This window comes from Colobus angolensis, unplaced genomic scaffold (genome assembly GCF_000951035.1).
Source record: "Colobus angolensis palliatus isolate OR3802 unplaced genomic scaffold, Cang.pa_1.0 Scaffold13, whole genome shotgun sequence".
In the NCBI taxonomy this organism is placed as follows: Eukaryota; Metazoa; Chordata; class Mammalia; order Primates; family Cercopithecidae; genus Colobus; species Colobus angolensis.
Genome location: NW_012114252.1, coordinates 20,629,748 through 20,644,149, shown reverse-complemented (window position 1 = coordinate 20,644,149; position 14,402 = coordinate 20,629,748). Strand labels below are relative to the sequence as shown.

General features: G+C 45.4%; 1 protein-coding gene across 1 annotated transcript in view; it reads left to right on the top strand.

Annotated features, from left to right (window-relative positions):
* COL4A1 (collagen, type IV, alpha 1) overlaps positions 1-14,402 on the top strand; it is a 145,510-nt gene that overhangs the window by 71,264 nt on the left and 59,844 nt on the right. Inside the window, exons 3-11 of the mRNA XM_011933950.1 lie at positions 9,583-9,672; positions 9,772-9,816; positions 10,980-11,024; positions 11,119-11,181; positions 11,679-11,732; positions 11,928-11,954; positions 13,338-13,421; positions 13,507-13,569; positions 14,118-14,153. Of these exons, the coding sequence (XP_011789340.1) occupies positions 9,631-9,672; positions 9,772-9,816; positions 10,980-11,024; positions 11,119-11,181; positions 11,679-11,732; positions 11,928-11,954; positions 13,338-13,421; positions 13,507-13,569; positions 14,118-14,153 (459 nt within the window). The 5' untranslated portion in view covers positions 9,583-9,630. The remainder of the gene's footprint in view (positions 1-9,582; positions 9,673-9,771; positions 9,817-10,979; positions 11,025-11,118; positions 11,182-11,678; positions 11,733-11,927; positions 11,955-13,337; positions 13,422-13,506; positions 13,570-14,117; positions 14,154-14,402) is intronic.

The window sequence follows — 14,402 nt, the reverse complement described above, 5'->3', positions numbered from 1 at the left end:
TGCAATCGTTCTTCTTCTCCCAAATCTTTCACTAAGTCGTGACCTAGAATTGTGATAAATTTCATGGAACTTCAAAAAAAAGACAGTTGTGCGGGTGAGCAGAGGCGTGATTTCACGTGCAGACTCTCAGCAATCCTAAGTGTGATCATTCCTGCGATGGCCGGAGCTCAAGTTGGAAGCATTCATTTATGCCGTGTCCATTTCTAGCTCTTGGAGGATAGTATTTTGTATATATATATGTATATCTGTGTTTTAATGGAGTAAGTAAAACCAAAACCAAAAGCCAACCGAAGTGTTGGCGTTGGTGGCTGGGCAGTTTAGCCCCTGCCCTGGATTAGGGCTCTCTTGAGGGACATTCCTCAGTTGGCTTCCCAACTCTTGGCAGGTCAGTACGAAGCCTCTACAGTCTACGTGGAGGCTGCCTCTTGGTTGGTGTGCCCTGACATCCTTGGGATGTCACCAAGGCGGGAACCCCCAGAGAGCTCTGTGCAACTTATTTGAAGGATGATTTTGCTGCCACTGGGCTTTTTCCAGCTTTGTCATATTAGATAAAGGCCTCCTGCTGTGCCAACACCTAGCTTCAGTGGCTGATTTTGGCCCCTGATTGCTGCAGTATGCAACATGCACAACCATCCATACCGTCCATAACTGCAGCAAGTGAGGTTCCAAGCCTGTAGCATAACACTTGTTTTCTGTACTGTTTTTCTTGTTTTAAAGATATTTTTAAAAATATATATTGGAGAAACAGAATGTTAGGTAATAGGTTTAGGTAGAGGCATCTGTGATTTTGGTTTTAATGAGTGTTCATGTTGATAGGTTAAGCAAAGGAGAGAATGTTATTATCTTTTTTGGGAGCCAAAAAACTGGATAGATTTTATTTTTCTTTTAGAATTGGCAAAACTCAGGAGAATGGACTGAATTACCTTAATGCCTAAGTTTTCTATAAACTTGTAGTGGAAGAAGACCAAAGAAGAAACTTTAAATAAGTTTTACTGGCAGTGGGATGTTTAGTAGTGGTTTCTTAGAGATTCCCCTGTGATCACATTTGTATCTACTTTATGCATGTTTCGTAGAATTTAATTTTTTCAGTATTTTCTATTTCTATACAGTTACTTTAAAAATTGAATTTGCTGTTTTTTTCTGTATTGTCATTAGATTCAAATACTCTCCCAATTTATAAAATGGATGTGAAAATGCTATCCAGAAAATATCTATCATTCTCATTATTTATAGGCTGACTGCATTTACCTGTAATGCAGTAGCCTCAATATTCAGGTTACTAGTTTTTATATTTAATTTTAATTAAATTTTGAATCCTAATAAAAAATATTTACCATAGAGTTTTTAGGCCATATCAAAGTGATTTCTCTCACTCTGCCCACAGCATGTGTTCACTGGCCCTGAATATTTCATATTTTTATAGTAATGTATTACTACAATGAAAATTTAAGGAAAAGGCTTAATACTTTAAGGTCCACCAGGGAGTTTTAGGTCATTTGGGGGGAAATGTATGGTCCCAGAGCTCCCTCTAGTGGCCAGCAGCTGCAGCCCACGGAGGCTCCTCACCCAAGACTTGATTCAGGCCACTGGCTCTTCCCCTGGTCGTGTCACCGGCTGGATCCACTGTCTGCCAGAGTTTGGGTTTTCTCCAGATCATTCGGTGTCTGAGTACTTCTTCAACAAGGGGATGCTTGGCCGAGATCCCATGGGTGTGTCTGAGGTGCCAGGGCCCGCCGGGGAGGGTGTGAATGTACCTGTTTCAGATTGAGGCAGCGCTCTCCAATGTGCTGAGGGGTGCCAGGGCCCTGGGGTGCTGCTGTGTGGGTCGCAGGTGCCTGGAGGTGGATGAAGGGTGGGTGTCTATGGACGCCCCGGCCTTTCACATGGGCATTTGAATGTGTTGTTGATGGAGCCCAGAGCCAGGAAAATACAAGGGTTTCCAGTGAACGCACTGTGTGCTGGTGTGGTTTGATGGGAAAACAGAATTAAGCTATTGATGAAAGATGCGCTGCCTGAGCGCAGGTACACATGGAATCTGACTGGGCAGGTTCACAAGCCTTTGGAAAAAGATCATCATATTTTTCTCCCTCTCCAACGTGGAAATCTGACTGCTTTGGGGGACTGACTTAACATGGTTCTGCTTAACAATATTTGAAATGGAGTACTGCCTTGGAGTAAGAGTTAATGAGAGCGTTTAGGACTGTTTTTTTCTGAAGAAGATAAGAAACAAACTATTGAAGATAATAGTTGCCTCTGGAGGCCGTTGCTGCTGCTCACAGCTTAGCTGTGGGCTTCCATGAGTGAGTCTCGACTTTCATCACGGACAAATGTCTGGAACTTTGCTAAGAAGTAAGGACCTTTGGAAATTTTTAAGATTTTTTTTGGCTGCCAGTAATTCATCAGCTCTCAGTTGTCCTAGAAGGTTTTTACTGGTTCGGGGACGTCAGATGGTTTGTTTGGTTTTGGATGGCTTTCGGGGAAGTTTTAAATTGTTTATAAGAAGACCACGCTGAGGGCTCCCTTGAGTTATTCTTGTGTTGAGTGATAGCTCTTTAGAAAGCATTTTGTGAAGGACTCTTTTAAATTTTTTTTTCTTTCAAGCTGATGTGCAAAGTGGATTTTCATGGATCAGAAAATATCTATAGTTTTATTTCTTTGTGAATATGGATCTATCAGAAATATTCACCATGCATCTCCTTGGTAACCATCGCCTTCTAGCTTTGGATGACATGTGGCTTGAGTGTTCAGCTCTGTCAGTCAACTTCAGAGTGAATATTAAAATTCATATTAGAATACTTGAGCCTAGAATTGTGCCAGAATTCATCATGGGCTTAGATAATGTTTCAACATCAGGATTTGTCCAACAGAAATCTCTCCTTGAGCATGGACTCCTGGAGACAATTCTGCGTTCAATGCTGTAGCTGCAGGCAGGCATTTGCTGAACACAAGGTGGACCTTCTCCATCACATTGTCGTGAGGGCTTCGGATTTTCCACTCAGGAATCCTGGGGCCAGAAGTCCAGTATAAAAGTTACAGTCCAGGCTTGGCCATATGGAAGAAGGCATTTTCACTTCTAGTTTATCCCGGTCCTCAGACCCTAGCCGCTGTTCTTTTGGCCAGGAGGCTCCAGCACTGAGTTCTCTCCCATTCTTCACACAAACTTGCTCATCTCCGTCATCGGCAGCCTTGGGAGTACTCAGAACAACGCTAACGATGGTCAGAAGGAGGACAGTGGAGGCCCATGAAATGAGGAACTTGCCCAAATAACCCCACATGCTTTCGAAGAGGGCGAGTCCAGAAGTCTCCTAGAAATAGGGCAGCTCTCATGGTGTCTGAAGGTCAAGGATTTTGAAAGATCAAAATTCAAAAGATCAAAATTTTGAATTTTGATCTTTTCCTGGGCTAACGTCGTGCGATAGCAACTCTCGCGATGCCAGTCAGGCAGGGGCCGCGAGCCGTTCTGGTTTTCGCTTTTGATACAGAATTCAATAAATAACAAAAGATATTAAACACTTTATTATAAAACAGGCTTTGTGTTAGACAGTTTTGCCCAGCGTAGGCCAGTGTAAGTTTTCTGAGCATGTTTAAGGATGGCTAGGCTAAGCTACAATGTTAGGTAGGTCGGGTGTATTAAATGTGTTTTTGACTTAAAAATATTTTCTATTGGGCTGGGTGCAGTAGCTCATGCCTGTAATTCCAGCACTTTAGGAGTACAAGGCGGGCAGATCACGTGAGGTTAGGAGTTCAAGACCAGCCTGGCCAACACGGCAAAACCCCGTCTCTACTAAAAATACAAACATTAGTAGGGCATGGTGGCTCAGTACTGTAACAGAGCTGCTGGGGAGGCTGAGGTTGCAGTGAGTCAAGATAGTACCACTGCAATCCAGCCTCAGTGACAGAGTGAGATCCTATATATACTATATATAATATATATAGTATACATAATATATAGTATAATATATATGTAACATATATTACATATTATATGTATTTTTTTTTGAGACAGGATCTCAACTTACAGTGGTCTTATTGGGACGTACGGCATTGTAAGCTGAGGTGCATCTGTATTGCGCTGCTCAAGCTCTTGCGTATACCCACATAGTTGATGGAGGACCACTGCACACGTTTCCTGATATTCACTGTCTCCAACTAGACGTCTGGGCTGGAGGGAGAAATAAGAGTTTCAGGAAGGAGATACAGATTTGCAGTCACACTTTTTATGTGTGATCGGTTTAATCTTTGCTGCTTTAACGTTAAATGCAAGAAATAACAGTAATGATAATGCTGCTAAGTGCAACAATCCACATTGTTAAATTTCATTCACACACTTCTAATGAACACATAGACATCTTTTTAAGAGTTCTGTTGTATGTCTCCTAGAGCAAAGGAGAGTGCGCACTCACGCCTTCCTCTTAGGGAAAGCAGACCCTCTAGGGGACCTCCTTGCATCCTGTCCCCCCTCGTACTGCGGTGGCAGTATTCCTGCCCTCATGTCAAGCCGCATGGCGTTGGGGGAGCTCCCAACGGGGCCTCGCCACTGAGTTTTCCATGACCCCGCGGCACCGACCGCAGCCTTCCCACCCCTTTCCCAGGGGCGGCATCCAGGAAATGGTCCTGCAGATGTCTCTTCTGATGGTGGTTGGGCTCAAGGAGTTGGCCTTGTGGAATTTCTGAAAGAGTTCCGCAGTCACCCGCTGACTGTGACCCATCCTTGACATCATTTCCTTTTCACTGGATACTTGGTGAGCTCTGGCTTCCAATGTGAGGGCTTTGATTCGCTGAATGATTTGCAGTCTTGCTCGTAAATGGAAATCTCGAGGCGCTCGATGACAGAAAGCAGCAGCAGAGCCAGCGTGGTCCCGAATGCAGCTTGCCCTGCGCCTCTCAGCCACTGCTGCGGACTCCGGCCAGTCTGTAACGGTGCCCGGAATGCTTAGACTGCGAAGGTGCTGGGGGCCATGTCCTGCCCGGTAACCTTTGACTACCTCTTAAAGTTTTTAAGACTCATATGTGGTGGAATCCTGCCTCATGCTGAGCACCATGTAATGCAATTGGCTAGTTCAGCATCCCATGACATTGTATTGAATTGAAACACCATGAATGAATAAAACAATTTCATTGCCTGTGAAGAAGTTACAGGGTCGAGGTGGAGAAGGAATTGCAGTCTCCCTGGTGAGCACTGCTTGTTTCCCGTGATTGCACCCAGCACATGGAGGCTGCCATACCCAGTACACTCAGTGCTTAGTACCAGACCCGGTATCCGCACTCAGTCCGTGCGTAGAGAAAGCCCCAGAGTGCTGGCAGCATCTCTGTGTGTGCTTCAGTCCACTGTGAAGATCCATGATCCTAATATTTCAGACTGGAAAAATCCATTAAAATTTTGATTTAAAGATACGGATTCCATGTCGGCCTCTGAAACAGATGTCATAGGGCCTTTGACAGTAAGAATTTTGATGACTGCTTATTCTAGGTATATTTTGTGTTGGGTTTTTGTTGTTGGTAATTATATTTTCCTCCCACATTTAGAAACTTCATCCTATTTCAACTTCAGCTGTCCTGGGTACTTGATTTGTATTTGAATTTCTGACTTAGCTGTGACGGAAGCTTATTTGAGTATTTGATTTCCTGAATCATGAACTTGTTTCTACAAGCCTTGGAAGAGGAAGGGAAAGAACTGGGTATTAAAAAATGACTTTCTCTCCACGCATTTTAAGGATTTTTAAAAAGTATATGTTTGCTTTAGGTAATGCATTAAGCAAGAATTTTAAGTTGCTCCATGCATGAAACCCTATTTCATGCCTCATTTAGAATGCCTAATTTTGGTGCCAAGATTATTCTCCATGTTATATTCTTTCATCTTTATAGACAATGGCACTTTGTTCTCCCTCGACAAATTCTGAATTTCATCATTTGAGGACCCAGCAGTAATCATCTCCAGTTTTGGTATAGAATTTTCCTCTTCTGATCAGCGCCCTACGTTGCACTGATGTTCAGCAGTGAGAGCACAAGGTTCAGCTGCATGAAAACTTTCTGTGTAGTATTTTTCAAGTTTCTTGTTTGTTTCTTCCACTTTGAATAGTCAGTGCTGTGACAGACCATGGTTGTGGTTTTCATTTTGGCCTGACATGAAGTCTGTGGCCACCATGGAGTTTTGGACCTTGCCCTGAGCCACACCCTGGGAAAGAGACGATCGAGGGCCCTGTTGCTCCCTGACTCTAACTGCTCACATTCTGCCTAGAGCTCCAGTGGAAGGGGGGTCACGGTGGCCGTGCTGGTAGCATTGCTAGTTGCAGCTGCAAAGTCTGGCTTGGACACTACTAGCTCTAATAACCGTTGTACAACATGTCCAGCTCTTTGCTCTTCTTATAATCCTGGTGGAAATGTGCTAAAAGCTCGGAGGAATCATTTGGCTCCACACCGCATGCTGGTCGCCAGCTAACTGTATAGCTGTTTAAGTGCTTATCCTGTCTGTTTGCTCTGCCCTGGTTCCCATAATAACCTTGGACAGGGTACAGAGTGTTAGATGATTCGTGTGCACTTTTATCTGGACAAAAGATTAAGAACATTAAAAAAATATGTGGGGAATGGCAAGAACCATGTTCATGGAGGAGTCACTTCCTTCTTAGCTCCTTCATTTCAAAGCTCTGGGGATACACAGATTGCTTAAGCTTTCTGGTGACATTTGGGAAAGAATGTGTTCTTGCGGTAAAAGCAAGGCCTGGGAATTTGGGTTTCTGTGTTCTGTTCCCAGCAGCATGAGGGGTCACCCAGTGACACATGACAAGTCAGTTAAGCATCGGAATCTTAATTTCCCTATCTGTGAAATGGACATAAAAGGGTGGGTACCTTGGGCTAACATTAAGTTGGTGAATTGTTTGATGTTCTGCTGGGAACGGGCTTGCTCTAGTGACCCAGAAAAAACAGGGACTGTGGTGGAGGCTGACCTCATTTCTATTTCTGGCTGTAGTGCTGACTCAGTGAGAAACTTGTAGAAATCAGTTCATCTGGCGCTGGTCCTCGGTGCATTCCATGGTTAAATTGAGAATTATAAAATCTTATCATCGCTGGTCTCATGGCGATACTGCCAATATTCATTAAGTTCTAAAAATACTCCACCAAATGTATTAGAAAGCTTCTACATGGACATGCCCTTCTAACCTCCTTCCTGTCTGATACCGGGTGATTCGGGGCCACACAACTCCGGATTTATTTATTTATTTTAGCCGCTGTTTGGAGTTCAGTCCTATTCTGGTTTGAGCAGGCTTTTCCTACATCCAAAAACCGGGTGCCCCAGATCGGTGACCTTGTACGCCGTAACTCCTCACAGCAGGACTTTCTGCCATTGTGTGCCGGGGCCATCACTGCAGGGTGTATTTAGGAGCTCTTCATTTGAACAGGTCCTGGTCTGGGAATGTTTTTCTTTGCTCACTGTAACAGGCCCCAGGGAGAAGGAGCCAGCCTTCCCTGTCAAACCCTGGGCTCAGGGCCCTCGTGGGGCCACGTCTGCTCTTCTGGCCGATTCCCCGGATGCTGCTGGCCTGAGGGGCAGTGCCACACTATGAGTCCTGAGGTTCTTTCATCCGCTTACTGTTTGATTCAGTTCTCTAGGGTTTGAAACAATCTCTCCCGTATTTATCCACATACTGTGTCTAGACTCCTGACGTATCCTTTCAGTGAAACACACAGCTCTGTGGAGGCGTGGCGGGTGAGTCCCAGGTTCATAACCTCCTCTCTGCGTTTGTAAAAATGGAGCAGGCAGTTAATTCACCAGTAAGTGCCAGGACTGGCTGAGTGGTTTGGAAAGAAGGACGACTTTGGATGTTTATGTTATGTGACATAGAGCTTGTCAGTTGATTTTTACTTTCAACGAATGCAACTTTGAAAAAGGCACTGAACACTAAGTCATCCTGCCTGTGATCTCCAAAGTGCCTTCCTTCTGTTTTTAAATCAGCTAACAATGGTCACTGAATCTACCCAATTCGTATGGTAAGACTGCATTCAAGTCCACATACTGTAAATAGGTTTTCTCGATTTCTTATCATGGTTATGGGTTTGTTGTTGTTTTGAGACAGCGTCTGACTCTGTCTCCCTGGCTGGAGTGCAGTGGCACGATCTTGGCTCACTGCAACCTCTGCCTCCCAGGTTCAAGTGATTCTCCAGCCGCAGTCTCCTGAGTAACTGAGATTACAGGCATGTGCCACTACACCCAACTAATTTTTGCATTTTTTAGTAGAGACAGGGTTTTTCCATGTTGACCAGGCTGGTCTTGAACTCCTGACATCTGGTGATCCGCCTGCCTCGATCTCCCAAAGTGCCGGGATTACAGGCTTGAGCCACCGCACCCAGCCCAAAAAGCACTCTTGAAAGACATTATCATTAAAGCCCACCATCACCCCATGACGGCCCAGGGGAGGCTCAGCATCTTGCGTGAGGTTCACACTGTGGACTCTGCCCACCCTCACCTCCTAATGCTCTCTAAAGAGGAAGATGTCTTGGAGGATCCATCACAAAATCTCAGCACTGAGACTGTAGCTAACAGGAGGGTTCCAATGATTGAGTGAAATTATAACCAGTTCAGTGAAAAATGCCTCACTATTTATTATTTTATTTACCCAATAAATTATTTGGCATTTAGTATATAGAAAGGATTGTGCCAGGAATGAGATAGAAACGTTTTCTGTCCTCAAGAGTTTGAAACACAGTAAAGCAAAGCCACCTGAAGTAGTCGTTGCTGTCTGTTTCCAGACACTCACCGTGGACTTGCGCAAGGCTGGATGATACTTAGATTTATTATGGGAAGTGGCTCATAGGATTATGGAGGCCGAGGAGTTCCATGATCTGCCACCTGCAAACTTGGGAACTCAGGGACTCCTGAAGTGTAACTCGGTCCAAGGCCAGCGGCTGGAGAGCCCAAGGGGCTAGTGGTACAAGTCCCTGAATCCGAAGGCCAGAGAACCCAGAGTTCTGATGTCCAAGGGCCGGAGAAGATGGGTGTCCCAGCTCCAGAAGAGAGAGAATTGGCCTCTCTTCTGCCTTTTTGTTCTATCCGGGACGGTGAGGGCACGTCTTCCTTACTGTCCATGGATTCAAATGCCAATCTCTTCCAGAAACACACCCTCAAAAACACACCCAGAAGTCATGCTTTACCAACTATCTGGGTATCCTGTGACCCAGTCAACTTGGCACTGAAAATTAGCCATCACAGACCAGGCGTGGTAGCCCATGCCTGTAATCCCAGCACTTTTGGAGGCTGAGGAGGGTGGTTCACCTGACATCAGAAGTTTGAGACCAGCCTGGCCAACATGATGAAACCCCGGCTCTACTAAAAATAGAAAAATTAGCCGGCGTGGTGGCACGCACCTGTAATCCCAGCTACCCAGGAGGCTGAGGCAGGAGAATCCCTTGAACTCGGGCAGTGGACGTTGCAGTGAGCAGAGATCATGCCACTGCATTCCAGCCTGGGCAACGAGTGAGACTACATCTCAAAAAAAAAAAAAAAAAAGCCATCACAGTTGGTCAGCGATTCCTTCCTCTGTTTCTTTACTGCTGCCTTTTGCCTGACTTAATGTTCCTCTTCTATAGGGCGAAAGAGGCCTCCCAGGGTTACAAGGTGTCATTGGGTTTCCTGGAATGCAAGGACCTGAGGGGCCGCAGGGACCACCAGGACAAAAGGTAAGCAGGGCTGTGGGATTGGGGGTGGGTGGATGTAAGATTGCCTGCATTCTTGAGATAACAGTGATCACTGACAATGGCATTTCTATTCTGTTCCAGGGTGATACTGGAGAACCAGGACTACCTGGAACAAAAGGGACAAGAGTGAGTACAGTTGCCACTCACAATCGATATTCCACACGTGGGACAGGCCGGCTCCCAGAGTCGGGCACCTTTCCCCTCCTTTCTCCGAGCCCTCGTCCTCCGTCTCCTCTCCCAGCTCACACAGCGCGGGCAGGCAGGTGCGAGGCAGGCAGTGAGGAGCAGCCCATGACTCCTTGAGCCCCAGGCCTTCCCACGGGGCCTGTGCACAGGCTGAGCTCCTTAGTCCTTGGTTCTGCAAACTTGTTTTCCCCCATTTGTTCTTCTTCAGGAATCTCTTCTGGGCATATTTTAATTTGGGGGAAGGTGCGATTGATGATGCGTCCACAGTCATTAGACAGAGATGACTTCGTTTAATGGAAAAGTCGTGGTATTTTCAGAGCCAGCCTTGCTCTTCCTCCTCTCTACCTCTTGGTAAAGGTGAAATGGGAGCAGAGTTATTTTGTGCATGGGCAGCCTTATGTTTGAAGGGATCAGCAGCCAGCTTTTTAAAAACTTATTTTTTTTATTTCAATAGTTTTTTTTTTTGGTACAGATGGTTTTTGGTTGCATGGATAAGTTCTTTTGTGGTGATTTCTGAGGTTTTAGTGCACCTGTCATCTAAGCAGTGTACACTCTACCCGTTACATAGTTTTTTATCCCTCACCCCCTTCCAGCTTTCCCCTCACCTGAGTCCCGAAGTCCATTGTATTACTCTTATGCCTTTACATCCTCGTAGCTTAGCTACCACTTGTAAGTGAGAACATACGGTGTTTGGTTTCCCATTCCTGGGTTACTTCACTTAGAATCATGGCCTCTAGCTCCATTCAAGTTGCTGCAAAAGACATCGTTTTGTTCCTTGTTGTGGCTGAGTAGTGTTCCATGGTACGTGGATTCTACCTTTTCACTATCCACTCATTGGGTGGTAGGTACTTAGGCTGGTTCCACATCTTTGCAGTTGCGAATGGCAGTAGTGTGCTTTGGGTGTAGCATTGCTCCGTAAGCCTGGGCGATCTGCCCTGGCCTGTGCCCTCCACTGCCTCCTGTGCAGAGTGCACTGTCTGCTTTGTGTGTGTGTGTTCCAGACACCAAAAATGAGGGCACGACTCCATTAACCAGGTGGATACAGTAGGAAGAAGTCAGGCTTCCGGCTTTTCACTGACGTGCTTTTCCTTCCACCCTCACAGGGACCCCCGGGAGCGTCTGGCTACCCTGGAAACCCAGGACTTCCCGTATGTATAGAAAATGCACTCTACTTCTTTTAGGAAATACTTTTCCGTCAGGTGATTTTCTGTTTGGGTTACATTTTCACTTTCTTAATTACAGGGTATTCCTGGCCAGGATGGCCCACCAGGCCCCCCAGGTATTCCAGGATGCAATGGCACAAAGGTAAATCCAGAACCCAGACCCTCCTTCTCGTGTGTGTTTATGTCATTTTGCACATTAAGGAGTCAGGTGGTGTGACGCTGTTAATAGAGTTTTATTTGCCACAATTGGGAAGTTACTTGTCTTAAAATTTGCTTTATTTGGTAAGGAAATACAGTTTTCCCATATTTAGTGTACCAGAAAAGTGTAATTGTTCCTTTCTTTTTTGTAGACTTTTATCCTAAAATTTCATTTAAGCATAAAAGTTATTACCGGTAATCATTCACCACATCGCGTAAGAAAATGCCATTCTGGGCCTTTGTCCCTATTAATGATACTATCAAGTCTGTTTCTTCTTTCATAAAGTGGTAGCCAGTAGCAGAGCTTGTGACAAACTGTTTTTAGGAAATGATTTTAACCAACAAGTGAAGGGTAGGGCAGAGTAACTAACTCCTGCAGTGTCAGGGCTGATGTGTCTGCCACACACAGCGTGTATGAGTGACGCTCTGCTGTCTCCCCAGGGGGAGAGAGGGCCGCTCGGGCCTCCTGGCTTGCCTGGTTTCGCTGGAAATCCCGTGAGTAGAGGTTATTTAGGGCAGAACCTCTGTCTTTTAGTTATAACTTCTCTCTTCTCATTCCATTTCCTTTTCTTTCTTTCTTTGCTTATGTTTTAATAACTTATATTTTACATATAATATTATATAATAACAATTTTAATGCTAATGACATTTTGAGAAAAACAAAACTAACACCAAAACTTTCTTTTTTAGGGACCACCAGGGTTACCAGGAATGAAGGTACATTTTATTTTGTTTTGCTTTATTGGATTCATTACAGGGAATCTGTTTAAAACAAGTGCCATTTTCTTTAAACCACTTTGGCTGATCGATTGCTTCTGAATACATGTCCCTAAACTCTGTTACATTAAAAGACTGTATAAGTAATACACAAACTCAGATTTTAGACTCTAATGTTCAGACACTTGAGTGTCTTAATGGGGAGTAAGCAGTGGAAGGAGGCCTGGTGTGGTGGCGAAGGCTCACTTCGCCCAAACCGGGGAGGGCAGATGGGAGAATGGAGCTCCCTGGGTGCCTCTCAGACTTGCCAGGAGGGAACCTGGGACAGCTTTTCCCAGGCGAGGTGTTGCTGTCTTGGGGCTCGGCTGCTGGCATCAGCCCGACCTCTGAAGGTGCAGTCCCGTAATGTGTGGCCTGTGCTTGGGCACAGGGTGGGGACCTCGGGTATCTGGGTGTTGGGAGCAGTCCTGTCCAAGGGAGGCTTGTAGGTCTCAGCAGCTGCAGTAGAGATAACCGCTTACCTGGATGAGGCTGAGAGTCCACGTGCGCCTGTGATTCAGAACACGTAGGAAATAGATCCTCATAATAGCCCTCTGTGTTAGCGTGCTCCAGAGACACAGAACCAGTAGCCTATGGGTGTGTGTAGCCAGAGAGAGGAGAAACGGCCTCTAAAGCATTGGTACTCATGACCGTGGGGGCCGGCAAGCTCAAAACCTGCAGGGTGAGTGGGCAGGCTGGACACCAGGGAAGGGGTGGAGTTGTAGTCTTCAGTCCGAAGGCGGTGTGTGGGCAGAGTTCCTTCTTCCTCCAGGGAGGTCAGTCTTTTATCCTGTAAGGCCGGAGGGCCATTTGCCTTATTCAGAGTCTACTGATTTAAGTGTCAATCTCATTTTAAAAATCCCTTCACAGAAACATCTGGACGGGTGTTTAACCCAATCATGTGGCCTGGCCAAGCTGACAGATAAAATTTACCGTTACACCCTGCTCTTATAAAAGTGTTCGTCCTGAGCCTTTTCTCAAAAGAGAATTCTTGTTTTGTGAGAAGAGCCCGTGGTCGCACAGTAGTCTTTTAGCTAGAGACAGGGGCCCTTGTCTAGAGTTGGGGATGGTCCTGTGCACGGTGCTGCAGACCTTTGTTTAGCCGTCTCTACATTCAGTCCTGGCTGCGGCTGAGTTGACCATGCAGTGGTTAAAGCTGGTCATTAGGATGGCAATCATGATGGGAGGATGCCAGGCTGTTGATTTCCAGTGTAGACGGGGTCTAAATCCCAGACTTAGGCTAGTCCTATAACAGTAGTATGTGCCAACTACTCAATGAGTTTTCAGTTTCTTTACGTGAATGTCAATGTTTGCAACTTTCTGTTTTCTTTGTTCATCCTCTAGGGTGATCCAGGTGAGATACTTGGCCATGTGCCCGGGATGCTGTTGAAAGGTGAAAGAGGATTTCCCGGACTCCCAGGGAATCCAGTAAGCATTTGCTGAATCATTATGAACATGTGCCACCTCACCTCCCAGTCTGCATCTGAACTCATTTCTTTCTCATGCATTCTAGGGCCCACCAGGACTGCCAGGGCTTCAAGGTCCTATTGGGCCTCCAGGATTTACCGGACCACCGGTAAGTTTTGGGGGCTGTCTCTCCAAGGCAATCATTTAAAGAACAACTATATTGAGATGTGAAAATAAATAATAATTTAGTAAAAACTTTACACAGTTGTGGTTGCTCTTAATATGGACATGGCAGAATCAGCTTCCCTCTTATTAAACATTTGACTGGCAGCCTGGTACCCATATACCCAGAGCTGTGGGAAAGGGATGATGATAGCACCATAAACTGATATCCTGAAACAAATAATGCAGCCATGGTTGTGGCGGCTGGCTGGGTACCACTGATAGTCACAGCCTGTGGGAGTGAGTTCAAAGATGGACAGGCAGGCTCTGCCCCGACTTCACCGTGGAGCAGGGGAGACGGATTGGTATTGATATGGTCACACCTGAGGGTCCTGCACCTGCTAGGAGTGGGGAGGGAGGGGAAGCCCCGGAAAAATATTTCACAAATAAATTACCATGTTGACCAGAGAATCTTAAGATAACATCAGCCTAAAGAAGGGCTTAAAGCTCCCTATAGTTGTGAATCCTATTTAATTAAAATGCTCTCTCTCCTAGGGTCCCCCAGGTCCTCCCGGCCCTCCAGGTGAAAAGGTAAAGGTTTTTTTCATTTTTTGTTCTTTGGCATTAGTATAAGGCTATCATGAAATTGCTATAGCTCATTCTTCTTATTCTTTCAGTCTCTGTAAAAAAATGTTGGAAAATTTAACACTGTCTTTATCTAACTAAGTATCATTTATCTATCATTTATTATCTACTGGTTATCTATCAATATATTGATCTTTTCTTTCATTCGTCCCTTAGTCAATACTTTGGAATCACCGATATTTCCCTTAGTTTTCT